We start from the raw sequence: 19,107 nt of genomic DNA, 5'->3' as shown, positions 1-19,107 counted from the left end.
TGGTGTTTTCTATTAGTTTTATTGCAAAATGTCATATTATATCCAGAGAATGAACAGGGCACAATACAACAATTGTCAGCCAACTGCTGATTTCTGGCATATGACTTAAACAGCCCTCACAGGGTCATAATGCCATTACAAAAAAATGAAATTGTTGCATTTGAACTATCCTAAGATAGTAAAAGTATAGATTGCAAACAATCACCTTCAGAATGTTTGTAAATAAAGAGTAAAGGCGGCACTAAATCGCAGCTGCTGCATTAAAACAACAAAAGCTGCATTTTCACCATAACATCCCTCAAACTCAAAGAAAAAAAAAACCTCCTCCCCATAACACACTCTCGCTCTGAGTATTTCATGAATTACAAAAAAAGTCAAAAAAGTATGGAGGCAATAATGAAGGAACGGCCTGCTGGTGTGATCTTCCTTCAGATAATGAGCACTGGTGGAACAGGCTGAGACATTCAGTTTATCCAGAGGAGCTGCAGAAACATCAGATGTCAATCACAAACTGGCTGTCATCAACTGAGGAAGAAAACGAGAGAAAGAGAAAGAGAGAGAGAGTGGTTAGAGGGTTCAAAGCATTGCGTCACCCTGTGGATGGTCTCCTGATATGGAAATCAGACGCACCAACTAGGAGCAGGTCAGATGCTGTTTTATTTGCTTTTCTCATGAAGTCATTTCAGTCACGGCGAAATGTGACTGCGCTTATAATGCACTAGTAAAGAAATAAAGGAGTGGCTTACATTTTTTCAGTCTAACTGAAAAAGTTTATCTCTGACGAGCATTTGTTTTATTTTGTGAACTTAATTCCATTTACACAGTTCTTACACCTAATCCAAAGTCAAATTGCAGCACATTCAAGGTAAATTAGCATATATTTTTCAGCAATTTACAAGTGTGGTGAAATTGACATATGTTATTACATTATATCTGATGGTATTTTTATAGTATGGTATATAAAGAAAAACATTTGATGGAATGTTTGCCTCAAGCCCAACAACGAATAACTGTCATTTACTGATTTAAATGACATTTACTCAATTCTTAAACGCCTCATCTTAAATCTATTTTGACTTTAACTTCATGCATTGTTGACTCATTAAGTGGTAATCTACTTGTATTTTGTCTTCTCCCACTACTTAATCAAAAAGTATGGTTTAAAAAAAAAGACAGCTAGATCACGCTACAGGCACATGCGCAGACTCCAGATGTTTCATTTTAAACACAAGCAAATAATAAATAAATATTTATTTTTAAATAATTATTATTACCCATTTAGTAAGAAATTATTATGAAAGAAAAACAATGACATTTTTAACCAGTTACAAGGACTTTATCCAAAAATCAAAGCCTTGACAACACTAGACTAAAAAAAATTCAAGCATCTTTAAGGATTTCCAGCACCCATACTTACTCTGCATTTAGTCAACATTTTTTAGCCTCATAAAAAAATGAAATGAGCAGATGAATTACTAATTTCTGATGTTAGTCAGGTGAATTACTAATTTCTGAACATATAATTATTGACATTTATAAAAACTGATATACAATTATATATACACATCTTGTACTCGTACTTATATACGGTGGCCGAGAGAGCCTAACGTGCTGCAATGTAAGAGAACACACAAGAGAATAAACACCAGCAAATTAAGAAAAAATCTTCATCGGTTTGACAGCAAAAGTGCTGCAAATGCTCACAACGCAGACATTAAAAAAAAAAAAAAAAACATACTGCATTTTCCCACAACGCAAACAAATTAATAAAACACCCTGCATTTTCCCACAATGCAAACAATTTATGAAAACACGCTGCATTTTCTCACAACACAAAAAGAACGGAACACAGCAAAAATGTTTTAATTGCGGACCCAAAAACAAGACGGATACCGCTTTGCCATGATTATTGCTCAGTGAAGTTGTAGGTGATCTTTGAAAGGCGAGTTTTTGTTTGTTTATTTTAACATCCTGATTCCCTTGTCTTTTGTATTTTATTAGCCTAAATAACCATAACCCAAATAACCCATAACCATGTTTCAGGGTCTCCTTGAAACATTTTTGCTGTGTTCTAAACTATCTGAATGTGTTGTGAGAAAATGCAGCACGTTTCCGTAAATTGTTTGCATTGTGAGAAAATGCAGTGTGTTTCCGTAAACTGTTTGCGCTGTGAAAAAAAAATACAGTGCATTTCTGTAAATTGTTTGTGTTGTGAGAAAATGCAGTGTGTTTCCGTAAACTGTTTGCGCTGTGAAAAAAAAAATACAGCGCATTTCTGTAAATTGTTTGTGTTGTGAGAAAATGAAGAACGTTTCTGAGAAATTGTTTGCGTGGTGGGAAAATGTGGTGAGTTTTTAAAAAATTGTGAGAATTTGCGGCACGTGTGCTGTCAAAAAATGAAGATCTTTTCTTAATTTGCTGGCGTTTTCTGTAATTGCATGCGTTTTCTTAAACTGCAGCACGTTAAGCTCTCTCTGCCACCGTACTGTAATAATTTTAGAAGAAAGTTCACATGGTTCAAGGCAAGCCTCCCCAAAGATTTTTTTTGTGTTTTGTTTTGACATTTAAAAAAAAAAATAAAAAGTGTACCACAGTTCTAGTGCAAGATAAAAATATTACACCAAAGATAAAACCCATGATTTAAACATTTTTCATTTTAAAAGAGATGTTTACAATATCATGCATTATCTTTATCATGACCACTTACCTTTGCCATTGTCTCATATACTGTCCATAAATACACATGTGGGTCTTGCTCTGTCACATGCAGTACACACTATATACAACAGTGATGTGACATTCATGTAGTTGACGACTTAAACTAAGTCAATCAAAAACATGATTAAACCTGTTCCTCAGGTTTTACTCAACACTGCGACATTGTAAATGAAAATGGTATACATTAAGCTAGGGCTGGGCCAATAAACCATATTATATTGAATCTCGATAAAATTGATGTCACTTAACAATAAGCTCTGGACTTTTTTACTCTATATCGATCTACGAGTCGATCACACAGCAGAAGTGTGCAACAATGAGAATCTAGAAGTGTGTTTGATATTAGAGATGTATCGAACTTTTGGCCACTGAAAATTTCATCATCATCATCATTTTCATCCAATTATCTGGGGCCGGGTCGCAGGGGCAGCAGTCTTAGGAGAGAACTCCAGACTTCCCTCTCCCCAGACACTTCCTCCAGGGGGATCCAGAGGCGTTCCCAGGCCAGCCGAGAGACATAGTCCCTCCAGCATGTTCTGGGTCTTCCCCGAGGCCTCCTCCCGGTGGGACATGCCTGGAACACCTCCCTAGGTAGGAGACCTGGAGGCATCCGAAACAGATGCCCGAGCCACTGACCGGATTTTTTTCACACGGAACCCGGCCGGGCTTAGCCCGAAGGAGCAACGTGGGACCATTCTCCTGCGGGTCCACCACCTACAGGGGGGCCGGTGCATTGTGGAATAGTTGGTGGTTGAAGGTTAGGACCAAGACAACCACTGAAATTTTATCAGCTGAAAATGTGTTACACCATTCAATGGACTCTAACTAATTTTTGTGGATTCAATCATTGTTAAAGTACTCTTTTAAATCTGGAAGCATTAACAACTGATATCGAAATATATATCATTGTTAATTATATAGAAAATAATTATCGAGACTGCATTTTTGCCATATCGCCCAGCCCTACATTAAACCACACATGAGAGGATGTTGGATAGGACAGTATGAGACTGCATGTTCTTCTTAAAGCGAGTGGAAGAATATAAACTGATGCAAGTGATGCGTCTCTTACTGGACAGATCTTTGCTGTCCTCCTCTTGCTCTGTTATTTGCAGTGAGGGTCTGGTGACTCCTGGGATGTCCGGGAGGCAGCAGGGTGGGGTGCGAGCGATTGGAGAGTTTCGACATTCCAGCAGAAACTTTCGATCATAGATAATCCGAGTTCCTGCAGAGAAGATATCAATATTGGTTTAAGGGGAGAAACAAAAAGTTGGCACAAGTTGAAAGCATGTTCTGCTTCTAGAGACAAGCTTCCTGTTGAGTTCAGCTCAATCTTTAAATACAGAAAAACATGTTGTGTCATCCAAGTAAATGTAAAGTTCGTCTCATGGAAATACATGCAAGCAGTGATTAAAACAAGGCGTCCCTGTTTAGATGTCCTGTAGTAACCCAAGGAGCGAGGAAATTGAGCAACATCGCCCTTTCTGCATAAAGACTGCAAGGACTGCCTGAGGTTTGGCTTGATGCATAAAAATCCAAAACATGAACTGAAATTGGCAAGCTTATGAAATGAGTTCTTGGGTATCTTTTTAAATCAATATGATCTGCATGATTATGATTGAAAGAGCTTTGCATGTGAGATATGGTCACAGATGACAGGTCTATTTGGATAAATTACGCTGTAACAGAAACTAGGCCAGCTTTGCAGTCATATTTCTCCATGTGTTTTCCCATGTGATCAGTATTGACAATTTAGGTGTTAAGTTATAGTTTATGAATGTGTTTTAAATTGTACAGTCTTTTAACATTCCTTTATATTTTCAATTATTTTTAAACTGTCTCGTTGATTTTTTTGTAGAGATAGTTATACAAATAGTGCAATTTAAAAAGGTGCACAAAAGTTATAGTTAACTATTCAGTCCAAAAAAAACATATGTTGATCAAATTTCGGAAATTCTCATAAACATCTAACTACTTTACGACGAACGTGTTTAGTTTTAGACAACGTAGTAAAGTGGTAACATGTGGTTGAAACCTATTGCAAAAGTGCTTTGAAGCACACGTGCATTGGTAAGAAAATAGTTAATCAATTTGTCACTGATAGACTGATCACAGAACTGTTTAAGTTTGTAAACAGCGCATCGCCTGCAGCATATGATTGCGCAGTCGAGCTCACGTCTAACAAAAACAAAACGTGCACGAGCAACTTGTGTAGAGAAACTCACAGAAAACAAAACCCTAATACAACAATATGATACATGAGGTCAAATAACTCACCTCCGGGGGTTGTTGAAAACACAGTTCCTCCTGGTGTCTGACTGTAACTGTCCGGGAGTGGAGACCAGCTTTTCTCATGGATGAAGCGGCTTGGAATCGGGCAGGTCGAGGAAGCTTCACTGTTTGACATGATTTATTTAAAGTTAAGGAGTCTTTCACGAACACACAGCAAAGTCTCGGTCCATTTACTAGGAGCGCTGCGTGTTTCTGTCCTCCACATGTTTATCAAGAGGGGGCGGAGAATTGTCACGTGATGTATTCGGCCAATCGGAGACAAGACTCAAACTCCGTACAGCGCGCTGAGGCCCTTGATAAGGAGCAAGAGTTTAAGGCCATTTCACAGAATGCAAGCTCTATGAACTGCACGAGGTATTCGGAGCGAGGACACGGTGAAACAAAACAACAAAACAACGTGTGCTGTGCGAAAAGCCTGACCTACCTGAGGAATAATCGTCCTCTCAACTTGACCCAAGGTTTTCTCCCTGCACTGGCAGCACATCTGGCCATTTTCTGCATGAAAAGACATGAGCTGTACTGTATCATGCTTAGATGTGCTGCCTATATTTGTAGGCACCATAACCATTTAAAAGCCCGAAATAGAGAAAAAAAAAGCACCCTTTACGTGTCGCCATTAAATGCATCTAAAATGAAAAGGGGAAATTAAGTGTTTGTTTTGGGCTAAGATTTTTAATTGAGCAAACCTGAAAAATATTTTTAGGGTGTAATGCTTTATACACACACTAACCATTACACAATAATGATTACCATTCATTCATTTTTGTCTCCTTCACTTTCGTCAATAGGTGAAGTTTGTTCCTTGCCACGGTCTTGCTTGGTTTGGGACTTGTAGAGCTGCGCATCAATGGATTTGCTCTTCAGTGTTTGGACTTTCAGCAGTGAAATTTAAACCACACTGAACTAAACTTCAACTCTGAAAACTGGACTGACATGGTTTCAATTTACTAGAACTTCTGTGTTAAGCTGCTTTGACACAATCTACATTGTAAAAGCGCTATAGAAATGAACATGAATTGAATAATGAAATATAATTCATACATTGCATATAAGATTTCCCCCCAGACTAGTGCATTATACATTTGGGAGGATTTATTAAAAAAAAACAACAAAAAAAAACAATCCCAATAATTTTGGCATGCTTCAAGAATTCACATATTCCACAAAATAGTGTGGTTAACAAATAAATACTTGTGTGCTTAAATATACTTCAATCATAAAACATATTTGAAATAATATTTAACAGGCTGTTTTAAACTTGTGAACATTCAAAACAAAATTTCCTTTAGTATTCTTCACACAGAAATAAACTTCATAATGTGCAAAAGCTAATCTTACTACCCCTAAACCCCAGTGTTGAAAAACTACAACATTGCCATGAGCTCAAAATGTAGTATAATCAAAGCATTCAACAGTACAGTAACATCTACATCTGGACATGGCACAAATCAAAACATTTAAGAATTTTACTCAAGAATTTTACTTAAATGTTGATTTATCTAGTTAAAAAAAAACAAAATTAAGTTCTCAGTTTGAGTTCATGGTTAGTTTATTAAGCCCATTAACTAAATAATCTATCTTATGATAGAATCTACCATCCCATAATATTGCAACATGATCTATTATTTGTGTACAAACTGGTCTTAGAGAGGAGAAAAAGGTGCAGGTTTAAATAAGTACAGCTAAAACGGATGTTGTAATTTTACAGGGTTAAAGTTTAAATTCCTGGTAGGTCATCCTGACATTATGGTCAGACTTTCATTGCACAGAGAAATGCATAAACGTGTTTATTTACATGCCAAAAATGTCTGATTTCTAACTTCTCTAACCAGACAAGTGCAATGTGTGCCTTAATGTACCAGCCTGTCTAAACATAACAGGCAACTCGTATCATAAACTCAACGGATTGAAATAACTTTCACACCAGATACATTTCCAACTTTTTATTGAATATTAAGGTAAATATTTCACATTAATACAAGCTACATAAAGTAGAGCCACTATACGACATGAAATTTACTCTCATTTTTAACCCTTTTTTCAGTATGTAAACAATTATACAGGTATTTACCACTCTAAAAGGTCTGATTTCATTCTTTACGCAATCATCTAGGTCTTGGCCAAGTATAAATAGCGCACTGTCCTATTGAGCCCTGCCGACCAAGAACACTTTTACGTGGGGCTTATATGTCAAAATGGCTATACTACTCAGTATGTATCCTGTTGAACAGGCAATCGATTTGTTCATAGACAGTGGTAAACACGTTAAATCCCACACTGGATTCTTTCTTTTTAGTTAGGCACATCGAGGGTGTCCGTCTCTTAAATTTCTGAGCTTGTTTAACATTTTTGGGGGGACACATCTAGGTTAATACCACGTCTCAGTAATTAGGTAATTATCTTGTTCTTTTTAACGTGTTTCTTGTTACTGCTCCTAGGCCTCTCGATCACAGTTTAGTTGACATGATTCAGATGCACATTTCCCACATGTGGAGCCCAAGTGCCTGGCCATACCTGTAACAACAAGATCGCAAGAGTCAAGACAACCAAAAAAAAAACAGCCTTTAATTTATAAGCTCTTTCGGTCGGGGTTGGCAACTACCTGCTGTGGGTCTGCGTTCTCAGCAGAGTTGGGTACAACCTTTAGGATGGGGTTCCAGGCAGGGTCAGAAGTGTGAAGACCGTTGTACACAGGGCCTCCAGGACCCTCCGCCATCTGAGGGTGAGGAGGGATCATCGTGCCACCGTACATTGACATTGGCAGCCCCTGTAGAGTTCACAAAAAACATGAGTTGCTGTGGAACTACAAACTCAAATTGCCCTTTTTGTGCAGAACTAATGGAGGATTTAGACTGCACTCGAATTTCATTCGTCGACAATGTGAAATCAGCCAATGAAAGAGCACTATACAGGGTAGTGGGAGGTTTGGGGAGGATTTATGTTGTGTACCAGACATGCACTGCATTTAATTTGATTTCAGAAATTAGAAATTTCCACAACAAATGTAGAACCCCAGGGACCAAAGAGAGGCTGGGTTTGCCACCCTCTGATCCATAACATTCAATCTTTTAAAATGAGTTTTACTTGATGTTGGGATGGCAGGATTTAGCTTTTTTTTCTAAATCTCTTCCTTCAAAATGAATGTTTTTTTATTTTACTTTACACCGGACAATGTTCTGTCTTTTTGCACACTGTTCACATACCAGTTGTAATATTCTATTTGGAGTTAAGCATGTTGATGTATGTTAAATTTTTAAAAAATAGAGGAAGACACCAAACTTCCCTGCGCAATGAATTACAGGGCTCTGAAGTGTCCATCAGTTGTACCCTTTCGAAACCCTTTATTTCGTTTTTGAATGACAACTCAATTTGGTGGCCATGATTGTTTTCACTCTGAAGTGCCCTATGGAGGGATATATATCCCATTTGGGACTCACATAGAGGGTTGTAGGCAACCCCCCTAGCTTTTCCACAATTTTTTGCAATAAAAATAACTGATTTTGTGGTGGTAACTCCCAGTAATTTGCGGACAATTTTGAAAAAAAAAAAACATGTATAAATGTAAAAAATTCCATATTGGGTAGCATACTATGTTAGGTGTGCAATCTGACACAATGATAATGGCACAAATCATTAAAATAAAGTTTCTTTATTTTGGTCTCTTGTCAAGACAAGATCTAAAACGGTAGGGATTAAGCCAAAGGAAGGTTGTACAACTTTTATTTTTATCCACGATTATATAATATCAGCCATACATGTAAAGCACAACTGTCTTTAAATTCGGTCACGTCCAGCGGCTGTCTTCCTTGAACCAATCTCCATCATTGTAAACTGCTCGCTGTTCTGTCTGTTTCACTGCTCTGTTTGTTAGATGTTTGCTCACACTTTCTTTTTCTGTCTGAAGCACGTCAAACGCACAAAACGCCCAATTCTTGCAACAGAATGTCTAATCGCATCTTTGCATTGACTTTACATGTAAATCACTTCATCCGCGTCTGTTTACTGCACAGGCTGCAAAACATTTCTCCCCACTCTCATGTCATCTAATGATTGTGAAGGCGCAGGTGAGAAGTCATTTTTCGAGACACTCAAATACATCACATTCGCAGCATATGCGACATCTATAAGTAATGTAAAACAATTAATTGCAAACTGAAATAAATATAATCTGATCATATGGTTTTGAATTGTATGTTTAATCAGATTATTTACATTTTTTGCAACTAATTTCCGTTTAAGAATTTTACAGAATCGCAAAATTTTGCGACTTTTTGTTGACTTTGCATTGGATTCAGCGATCGCGGAATTGCGAAAAACTAGGGGGTCTGTGTAGGAGATTCTTCCTACTGTTAAAAAGTCACGCAGTGTGTAACCTGTCACCGATCCGCTGTGCAATGTGAACACGCTACCTCAGATCTTTGAAATTCGTGCAATGTGAACTAAGCATAATAAAACAATCAAAATTCATCAGTGTGTACCTTTGGAAAATCCATGAAGTTGGTGGGCAAAGGTTGATGAAAAGTGTTAGATGGAGCCACGATCCCAGTGTCATCTCGTTCCATAGCCTGGTGTTGAGAGAAGGCTGAAGGCTCTTGCATCTGCTGGTGCATCACTGGCCCTCCTCCCATTAGGGGTTGTGACCACCCGGACATAGTCTCTGCAAAGAACAAAAACAGACATATTAACTAAGTTTAAGTTTATTTATTTATTTATTGCCACAACAGCAACTTATGGCTATTTTATGCTAAGATCAACATGTAGATAAAAACATTTTACTTAACTTCATATTTCAATAAGAGATGATACAAAATAACCAAATACATATAAATAAAAAGAAATGATAAAACTTAAATTTAACACATTAGATATGATTTTTTTTACTTCATTCATTGTTAAATAAATTTCTTAAGAATTAAGTTAAAAATTCTTCAGGGCATACATTTTTAAAAACCTCAATCAAAGCACTGAGTATAAAAATCTTGCCTAGAAGCCTTTAAAATTTCACATTCTAATAAAATGTTTTATGGTGAGAGAGGCTTGACAAATAAAATGTGAAGAGTGTCTTTGATATATGCTTGGGTTGATATCTTGCGATTTATTATCCTATTCCATTGTGTGCATACATATATTTAGATCGGATGGAGGAATTAAACTTAAATTCTGTCACTCTCAGAGAAAGTCTTTTTTTGCTGCCTCATCTATCAGTTCCCGTTTTATATTAACTTCAAGTTTAATGCCCAATGATTGCCACTATATAAGCAAATCATTTCCTTTGTAAATATCAACTACATTTAAGTCATGCTTACCGGAGGCACTGCCCACTCCAAAAGACCAGATGCCACCCTGTCCAACCGGTGGGGTGTAGCTGGTGGGTAGCATGGTGTGGTTGACTGAGCCAGTTTGCCGGATTCGGGCCAATCGCTCGGTTCCGATGGGTGGGGGCACTTTGCGGTCCTGCTGGTTGGAGCTACTAGGTTTCGCCTGGATCAGAGCAGGAGTCACCGTAGATGTGCAAAGAGGTGACGATGCCCCAGAAGACACTGAGGGCACTGGAGACTCACCTATGATTAATGAGGAATGAAAAGAGCATCAGTAAAATCACATTGGTCTGATAATAGGTGTCAATATTTGTGATCCATCTGAATTTAAAGGACTTATTTGTTGACTTACAAGAGGTGGAGGCACTCCAGGGATGGGGAGAGAAGTGCTGGCGGCTGAAGGAGGGTGTGCCTACTGGAGCAGGACCCGGCAGGAAAACAGGACTTGCAGATATGCTTGTGGTAAAGCTGGTGAGCGCAGTGGATGAGGACATTGAGCCGTCCATGGGGTGTATTCCTGTTGTAGAGAGTGAATACAAGAGTGTTACAAAAAGAATTTGACACCAATTGCACAAATAAACAAGCAGCAGGTTCTTCAGCTATAATTCACTTAAAGCAGGGTGTATAATGCTTTTCTTGGACAGCCACTTTCCAAGAGAGTTTAGCTCCAAGACGAATTAAACTCTTGAACCAAATAAATAGGTGTTTGGTACCCTTCTGTATGCACACTACGTACTGGACAAAATCAGAACACAGATTTTGTTATTTGTAATTATTGTATAACCTGTTTGCTGTACTTTTGCAGCAAAAATTTTTTAACCGTGCAAACAATTTATGAGCAGGTCGCACATGCGCATTGGATCTTTTTTGGACTACTTTGTCCACAAGGTGTCAGTACTGAACCAGAAGCATCTTAGATTTTGGTTGTGATAAATTACATGAATTTTTATTCATGATTTTTAAAAATGTATATATATTAAGATTTTTAATGCAAGACCGTAATTTGAACTCACTAAATGGTTTTAGTCACAGATAACGCAAATAAATGAGCAAATTTCAGCAAAATAATTATTCTAAAAGGAACAAACTAGTTTATTTTCAGAGACCAGTAATTTTTTGGCCAGTCAAGGTAAATATGGTCAAGAAAAGAAATGCTGAAATTTGAAGCTGGTTTGTAGCATAGTTTTGTGGTAGCTGCTGTTTTATGTGGCTTTGGTTTTATTGTGAACTTAGAGCTGTTCCAACTAAAGATTTTCTTAGTCGACCAGTAGTAATTTACTAAAGCCATTAGTCGGCTAATCACCCGTTTATTAAATTAATTGAATTAGGCACTGCTCAGATGTGAGTGCTTCTGAACTGTTAAAGCTTTTAAAACACATCGGGTGCTTAAGTAAACTCTCAGCTCATGCTTCCGCAGCAGACAAATGCTCTGTTTGACAACATGCGCACCATTTGTGTAATTTTTTTTTCCTTGACTAACAAAATCTTAGTCGGTTTAAAATCAATTTAAATATGTGATGATTCAAACTAGTACAAATGTTGAATGAATTCCAATACCTGTTTTGAACAGAGGAGGCGCTGTTTACAGGTGCAAACTTACTTTACCAATGCTTAAGCGGTGAGCAAGACAGTAGGTGCGTTCGACTTCATGCAGTGCTGCGCAGATCGATCGAAATCTGTGTTAAAGCGGTGCATGCTGGTTAGAAATGTTGTCCGGATTGACGCCGTGCGGACACAACGTGACTGTCACATGTGGCATCAAAGTACCGCGACAGCGCTCCGAGATCAGACGACTGATTTAACCGGTGCAGCATCTGAATAGCGCCTGCCGGAGCTGCGATGACAACACTAATATTATACGATTGGCTGAGTTCACCGCATGACAACAACCACGTGTTTCGGGATTTTTATTGAACAAATTCTGATTCACAAATTTCAAAACAATTAACTTTTCCTACCGACTCTACCTTGTATATATCATGCTTATTAAAAGACTAAAAATATTTTTCTGCAATTATTATTTTTTTGTTAAATAATTTGTTTATAAAGGCTAGATTGTTTGCATATTTATTTTTTACCTTTTATTATACAGACTATTTACTGAATTCAGCTTCATGAACAATTTATGATATATATTAGTGAATAACCTAAATAACTCAAATAAGTTTTACAAATAAAATAGTTATCATCATTGATCCTGACACCCTAAAGGTTTCTTAACAAATAAAGTAAAGAACTATTTAATTAAATAATTATAAAATGATTTATATGATGATAAAATATACATTTCCTTCCTGTCTAAAAGTGACATTGATGTAACTGCTCTTTCTGGGAAACCTCTATTTAAAGTGTAGCTCACTTATTTTAGGAATGTCCTTATGTTCAATCTTTTTGGATTAAAGTGCTTTTTTGAAAATGCTTTCATTATCTAAAATAATCTTCATCAAGACTTAATCAAAACACTTTGTTTGGGGTTTTACATTAATATATTTTTAAAAGTTTTATATCTAGATATGTAAATAAATGTAAACCTCTTTTTAGCATATTCAAACAAGAAGTATTAGCCTAAAGAGTGGTGTTTAAACTCCTAGAATTTGTGCTTATTGATTTTTATGTTTATATTACCCTCGTTTCCCCTTGTTTCTCTCATGCGTTTGTTAAATATTTAATTCATATTTCCCTTATTGTTTAAAAATGAACTAGTTTGTAGAGACTTTATTCTATTTTATTCTTACTGTAAAATTTTTGTTGTTATAATAAAAAAAATGATGATGACGCAGTGTGACCGGTCATCATGACTGCCGCAAGTTTGAGCCCCGAAGTGTCTGGCTTGATTGCTCCATTTTCAACTCCGCCCCCGCCTCACTCGGCTAATCTCATTGATCACCGGCTGCAGCCATGCTTCATGTCGAATGCACCTTGTGTTGCCAATTTAGCAATTTTGTTGCTAGATTCAGCAACTTTTCATACTACACTAGCAACTTTTTTTTGAAAAAGCACTTAGCAACAAATTTAGCAATTTTTAACATTCATTTGGCTAATTTTTAAAAAGCGACTCAAAACAGCAGCGGCTGCAGGCTTTACTCAGTAGAGTAAATTGCTAGCTCAGATTGTTTTTCATAACTGTTAACTTATTGATATTTGTTAACATGTATAATTATTGACAATTTAGGTAGCAATAAATTCCAATAGTGCTAATTGTTGTCACTTTTACAAATGTGTTAATTTCACATGTTAAAGAATAGGCCCAAGTACACAAGCTGTTCATTATCAATGTTATATTTAAAAATAAAAAATTATTATGAAAAAAGTGTTTGTATATCTTTTACAAATAGTCAACTCTTAGAGAGTAGAAACATGACGGGCTTAAGCTTGTCTGATATGCAAATCAGTGCGTGACATCATCGGGCAACATTTGACTACTTTTCGGGCACGCTTTAGCTACTTTTCATTGGAAATAGTTGCCAACACTGGAGCAAGAGGTGAGGCGGCAGACTAAATGATAGCGGTGAGGTGAGTCAAACAAACTTAAACGGTGTGCAAATACTGCAAAAGCCTGGTGACTTAAAGCCTGGTTTATACTGTTGAGTGACCGGCGGGACCAACGGCGCATGCAATGCTCGTAGCTGTGCATTTATACTTAATTTATATCTATACATTAACCTTAAGGCTGATTTATACTTCTGCGTCAAGCCCACGCGCATGTTGTTTTGCGTTTACCTTATGATGGGTCGCATAGCCCTGGTCGTGGCCGTCGAGGTCAGAGGTGAGAGCAGCGTGAGCCCGATGGAGCGAGTGTTTTCAAGTGTCAAGTCTCGTGAAGGAGATCTAGATGGGAACTGTTGTTTTGTGTTTACATTATGATTAAAGTTGTTGCACATCCGTCACTTCCCTGCTCAAAATGAGCGAATTTGAGCCACTTGTACATTAAGGTAGCGTTCAGAAAAAATAGGTAAAGTCTAAATCGGATAAGCAGCCGGCCAGAAGTGCGATATGCACATCAATATAGCAGCAATTTTTATGACACTGTATAACAATAATTAATATTTTTACAGTACTCTGAGTATTGGGTTAGAGTTGTGGCAGGGTAGGCATAAAAAAAAAAAATTTTTGGGTAATTTAATAGATGGCATAAATAATACTCAGTACAACTACCGTTTTTACATTACTGTGACGGTTGAGTTTAGGGTTGGAGTGGGGGTAGGTGTAATTAAAATACATTAAATAGGAAATTTAATAAATAATATAAATAATTCTCATTAACTTCCGGCCGCAACCATATAAGATCTGGCAACAACCGAAAAAAAACAAAACACCAGCAAAGAAACTCGACAAAGAGGAACAAACACCTACTGCCAGCTAGAGTTTCGGAAGTGTTATTGCAAAGGAACACAAACAGCACGCAGAAGTATAAATGCACAGCTATGCACATTCCATGCACTGTGGGTCACGCCGATCACTCAAAGCAGAAGTATAAATCAGGCTTTACACTAACAGAACAACGAATATGATGCAGCACAGTGAAAAACTACTGTCACAGACATCTATACGCAAAAAGCTATTAATAGGCCAAACCATTTATATATATGTTTTCAGACTGAAAGAGAATGCTGTGCTGTTACAGAACCAGGTATTATATTGTTGCTTTTTTTAACCCTCTCTTTTTTTAATTCAGTTCATGCATATTTTAATAATTTGCTTATTATAGCATATATTATCATTAATATGCCAGTGGCCAGTCCCCATGAGCAGTGGGTCTATTGACTGAACATTGCTCTCTGGTTTAGGAAAGGTTTTCCTCTTCACACCAGTCATCTCAGTCCCCAGTTTTTTCCATCAGCAGGGGACATTGTAAATGTGCAAAGATCTCCGCTTATAGCAAGACTTGGCAAGGTAAGATCTGAGCTAGTGACGTTCTTGCTGTGAGGCAATGATGCTAACCATTGATCCTCCGTGCTGCCCTGACAAGGAAAGGGGAGGAGAAAGGGTGGAAGGGGGGATTCTTCAAGACGAAGATGGCTAAGGTAAGATACTCTGTTTTTTTTATAGTGATTTAGGAATCGTCTGATAGGTGAATCGTATGTTAGCTAATGAGGGGCCAGCTGCTATCAATCATAAGTGCGTGTTCCTCTCGAAATTAGAAATTTACAAAACTACAAAAACTACAAAACTTAAAAGATGGGATAGAAAGATGGGACCAAGACCCAACACTTGATATAAACTGCTACACTCACCAATGGGACTGGAGACCATCCTCTGTGTGGAGCAGCGATACCCTGGCGCTTTTGAGCCATCAGGAGGAGGCATGACGCTTTCCATTTGCCCCATTCCCCCTATGTAGGCATTTGTTGTGCCACTGTAGGGCTGCTCCGGTGGGGTACGAGCAGGTAGATGGCAGGCACCCCAAACCTGGTTGTTGCCCACCTGGTTGTTGTCAAAGATGCTGCTGAAGTGATTAAAAAGAGCAGCAGGACCAAAGTTGGGGGGCAGTTGCGCTTTTCCACTGTGCAGGTGCATTTGAGAGCCATTTATCATGCCCATGGTGGAGGACATTGGAAGAGAGGGAGGAGGCATGCCTGCTGGAGCAAGGGTGGGCTGAGGCGGAGGCTGTTGCTGCTGTTTAAGGGTCTCCTGTGTGGCTCCCGGAGGCACAAACACAGACTGCTGCTCCTGCAGGGCCCCTGGAGCCATTGGGTAGTAGGGTGTCGGTGGCTGCATGCGCGGGGACACACCGGGCGCTGTGGGGGAGCCGTAATGAGGTAAGGTGCTGCTGGTATTAGTGATCGTGTTGCTGGAGGTTGGAGGTGGCAGGCGTGTGACGGGGTGAGATGAGCCTGGCTGAGATGAGGAAGAGGAACTGGATTCTGTGCTGGAGGGAAAGTGTGACGGAAGCGTCTGCCGGCTCTCGGGCTGTGGGGGCAGCATCGAGGGGCCTGAGGGAGATGAGGTGAAGTGCAGGGGAGCAGAGGTGCTGGGCCCGTCAGATGAAGCTCCTGCAGTAGGTGCTGCAATCTCTGTGACAGGCTTCTCTTTAGCTGGGGTGCTAAGGCTGGCCGGCTCTGGCTTTGGGGGATGCTGTGAAGTTGGTGCAGTGGGTGCGGATGGAGGTGGAGGGGTCGTAGGGGTCGTGGGAGCGCAACTGATTGGAGAAGGTGCAATCTGTGCTGAGGGCGCATTGCTGTTTGTAGTGACCACAGCAATTCCAGCCACAGACTTGGGCTCTGAGGAGAAAAGCTGCTTCCGTACAGAGGAAGGCGTGGGGGTGTTGGCAGGTGCTGTACTGGTGGGAGAACTTGTTAATGCAGTGGGAGTTGAGGTGCTGGATACAGAAGCTGTAGGATGGTCGACATGGGCCGGAGTAGAGCTGGCGAGGCGTGGTGCAGAATTACCGCTGTGTTTGGGTGAGCTGTTAGCACTACCGGGGCTCACAGGACGCACAGGGAAAGGACCCCAAGTGTTGGGAGAGGGTGAGAAAGTGCCACCAAACTGTGCCATGGGCAATCGGGGGTGCCGGATCTGGTTCATTGTCTGGGCTGCAAGAAGGGCAAGCTGAGGATGAGCGTAAGCGAGAGGCGGCAAAGAAACGAACGGAGGCCTGACACCTGGTGCCATACTTTTGCCTAACTTGCTAGCCTGTTGAGCTGTGAAATTGGTGGTGGATTGGAAAGACACATTGGCGGAGGGCACTACAGATGGCAGGCCTTTTGAACTGGCTGCAGTAGTGCTTGTGGCCCCAGTGGAGGTTGTGTAGGTGGAGCTGATTTTGGTGTTGGCGCCAGGCGGTCGGATGTGGTTACGAGGGATCAGGTCCTCTAGCTCTTTGGCTGGGTCCTGGATCAGCGCGTTAATCAGTTGCACTGCATGCCGTGTGGACTCTGTGCCACCTCTGCAAACAAAATAAAAGAAACATTTGTAAGAAATGCCAAGATGGACTAATCAATTAAATCCTAAAATCCTAAATCCTAAAAAACATTTTTAAATGCATATTTTTTTTAACCTGATTGTAATCATTCTCTCTCCATTCTTGTCCTTCTGTTTGTCCACGTCAATGTGTGCACCAGTAACATCTTGGATGGCCGTAATGTTGCAGCCACCTCTACCCATAATCCGAGACACCACAGAGGCAGGGACGGAGAGCTTCTTGGATCTAAGAAAGAAATGACAAAGCTCGAAACTCAATGAAAGAGCTAGATGCGTGCCATGAATGTATGATCTGATTACAGTGGGTTTTTAGCACACAGCTAAAACTAAATTATTAGGTTTCTGGAAAACTCAGATCATTCTGCTTATGTCCTTTTTGCACAGTAAATATTTGCGATTTTTATCCTGTTTAATGAATGAAGGCTGATGGCATAAACAAGTAACGGTACATCTTTGGTCAATGACTTGATAAAAAAAAACAAGCATAAAAGCATATACAATGTTCCTCACCTCCGAACCACCTCTTTCCACCCTTCTTCTCTTTTCTGGCCCCTCTTTGGGCTAGGGAGATTCATCTTACTGTTGGGCGAGGTGACTGGCAGTGAAATGGTCTTGAACGAGGTGGGAAGGGAACTGGGTGTCAAGTCACTGATCTCATGAGATCTGGTTATGAGAACAGAACAAGAAGTTTAATCACCTCCCCTTAGATGTACTGTTTTGGCCCAAAATAAGCAACATTTAAATGACTTTAAATTAAGTCATTAAAACAAAACTAACAATTGTGTTTGCGATTTGATATATGAAATATTGGTGATATTTTTTCTCTAGTTAATGACCATATTTTACTATTTGAGGAAACAAACAGCTGGGCAAGACCCATTAAAAGCCTGCTCTCTCCAAGTTTGTAAGGTAAATTGACATTTTGCACAAACAGGTAGTGACAAACGGGTATATTAACTCTTACTTCATCTGTGGTTTGGAGATGGATACCGTGACCTTCTCCTCACGAGAGCCAGGCAGCGATAGCCCATGTCTCTTTTCATTTGCGAAGTGCGGCTGGTTAGAGCCCACAAAGACCGTAGGGGCAGAGGAAGAAGAGGAGGACGATGAAGGAAGGTCTGTGAGCTCCTGACTCTTACTGCCGTTGCTGCTCTCACTGTTGCAGTCAGTGCTATCTAGATTATCAGAGTCGCTAGTGCCACCCGTCGCCCCACCCCCTCGAGGTTCTCCGTGGATCTTGTTTTTGTCGGCTTTCTGCTGTGCCAGCGCTACCTGCGGGTCTTGAAGGATGATTGGTTCGCTCGGTGAATCCTTGGTCTTGTTTTTTTTGTTTTTGCGATTAGTGCTTGGTGTGGTGGCCACATTGGCTCGCTTTTTGCCAAACGAGTTAGTGAAGGTTGCGGAGGTGGCGGAGATACCAATGGTTGTGGTGGTGGTAGCACTTGGGGGCTCGATGGGAACCTCTGTCTCTGCAGGGTAAAAAAAGGCAAAAGGTTATTGATGCAAAGAAATTAATTTACTCAAATGTATATTTTTAGGGGATAAAAACGAAAAATTAAGAAATCGTATTTTAGAAAATCACATTAAACAGAAAACTGCACATAAGGCAGTTGTGTTTCAGCTCTTTAATGTTTCTACTCCAGCTGTGTTGCAGTGCATGTGTCATGCCACAAATGAGCTTCAAAACAATATCGGACTAGTGATAAAACTGAAAAGTGATGCTTGATATTAAATATAAACTTAATGAATAGGAGTTGCAATACAAACAATGTTAGTTTTTTATGCGTCAACAGAAGACAGATGAATAGATTGACTTTGGGTTTGTACAGATTGTTCCTTTAAATCCACTCAGATTTTA

General features: G+C 39.4%; 2 protein-coding genes across 5 annotated transcripts in view; both read right to left on the bottom strand.

The window, feature by feature from the left end:
* eif4ebp3 (eukaryotic translation initiation factor 4E binding protein 3) lies at positions 1 to 5,239 on the bottom strand. Its single transcript, XM_056447089.1, has 3 exons — positions 4,996 to 5,239; positions 3,791 to 3,943; positions 1 to 525 (listed from the first exon to the last, which is right to left on the bottom strand). The coding sequence occupies exons 1-3, from the start codon at positions 5,123 to 5,125 to the stop codon at positions 494 to 496; spliced, it is 315 nt and encodes a 104-aa protein (XP_056303064.1). The 5' UTR covers positions 5,126 to 5,239; the 3' UTR covers positions 1 to 493.
* Positions 5,240 to 6,938: 1,699 nt separating this feature from the next.
* Positions 6,939 to 19,107, bottom strand: part of ankhd1 (ankyrin repeat and KH domain containing 1) — a 72,755-nt gene continuing 60,586 nt past the window's right edge. For all 4 annotated transcript variants that reach the window (XM_056446464.1, XM_056446465.1, XM_056446466.1 and 1 more), the window contains exons 26-34: positions 18,214 to 18,718; positions 17,760 to 17,912; positions 17,326 to 17,475; positions 15,563 to 17,214; positions 10,681 to 10,845; positions 10,317 to 10,571; positions 9,489 to 9,667; positions 7,613 to 7,777; positions 6,939 to 7,524 (exon numbers count right to left, since the gene is read on the bottom strand). In XM_056446464.1, coding sequence (XP_056302439.1) covers positions 7,465 to 7,524; positions 7,613 to 7,777; positions 9,489 to 9,667; positions 10,317 to 10,571; positions 10,681 to 10,845; positions 15,563 to 17,214; positions 17,326 to 17,475; positions 17,760 to 17,912; positions 18,214 to 18,718 — 3,284 coding nt within the window. In that variant the 3' untranslated portion in view covers positions 6,939 to 7,464. The remainder of the gene's footprint in view (positions 7,525 to 7,612; positions 7,778 to 9,488; positions 9,668 to 10,316; positions 10,572 to 10,680; positions 10,846 to 15,562; positions 17,215 to 17,325; positions 17,476 to 17,759; positions 17,913 to 18,213; positions 18,719 to 19,107) is intronic.

This window comes from Danio aesculapii, chromosome 21 (assembly GCF_903798145.1).
Source record: "Danio aesculapii chromosome 21, fDanAes4.1, whole genome shotgun sequence".
In the NCBI taxonomy this organism is placed as follows: Eukaryota; Metazoa; Chordata; class Actinopteri; order Cypriniformes; family Danionidae; genus Danio; species Danio aesculapii.
The sequence above is the reverse complement of the archived record's forward strand: the minus strand, read 5'-3'. Positions and strand labels throughout refer to the sequence as shown.

What these genes read in the sequence shown, in the direction of transcription:
- eif4ebp3 (XM_056447089.1), bottom strand. Translation starts at nt 5,125, where the DNA reads ATGTCAAACAGTGAAGCTTCCTCGACCTGCCCGATTCCAAGCCGCTTC. An exon ending in GTTTTCAACAACCCCCGGAG is followed by an intron (nt 3,944 to 4,995) that starts GTGAGTTATTTG and finishes TCTTCTCTGCAG; the next exon opens with GAACTCGGATTATCTATGAT. An exon ending in GGACAGCAAAGATCTGTCCA is followed by an intron (nt 526 to 3,790) that starts GTAAGAGACGCA and finishes TTTCTTCCTCAG; the next exon opens with TTGATGACAGCCAGTTTGTG.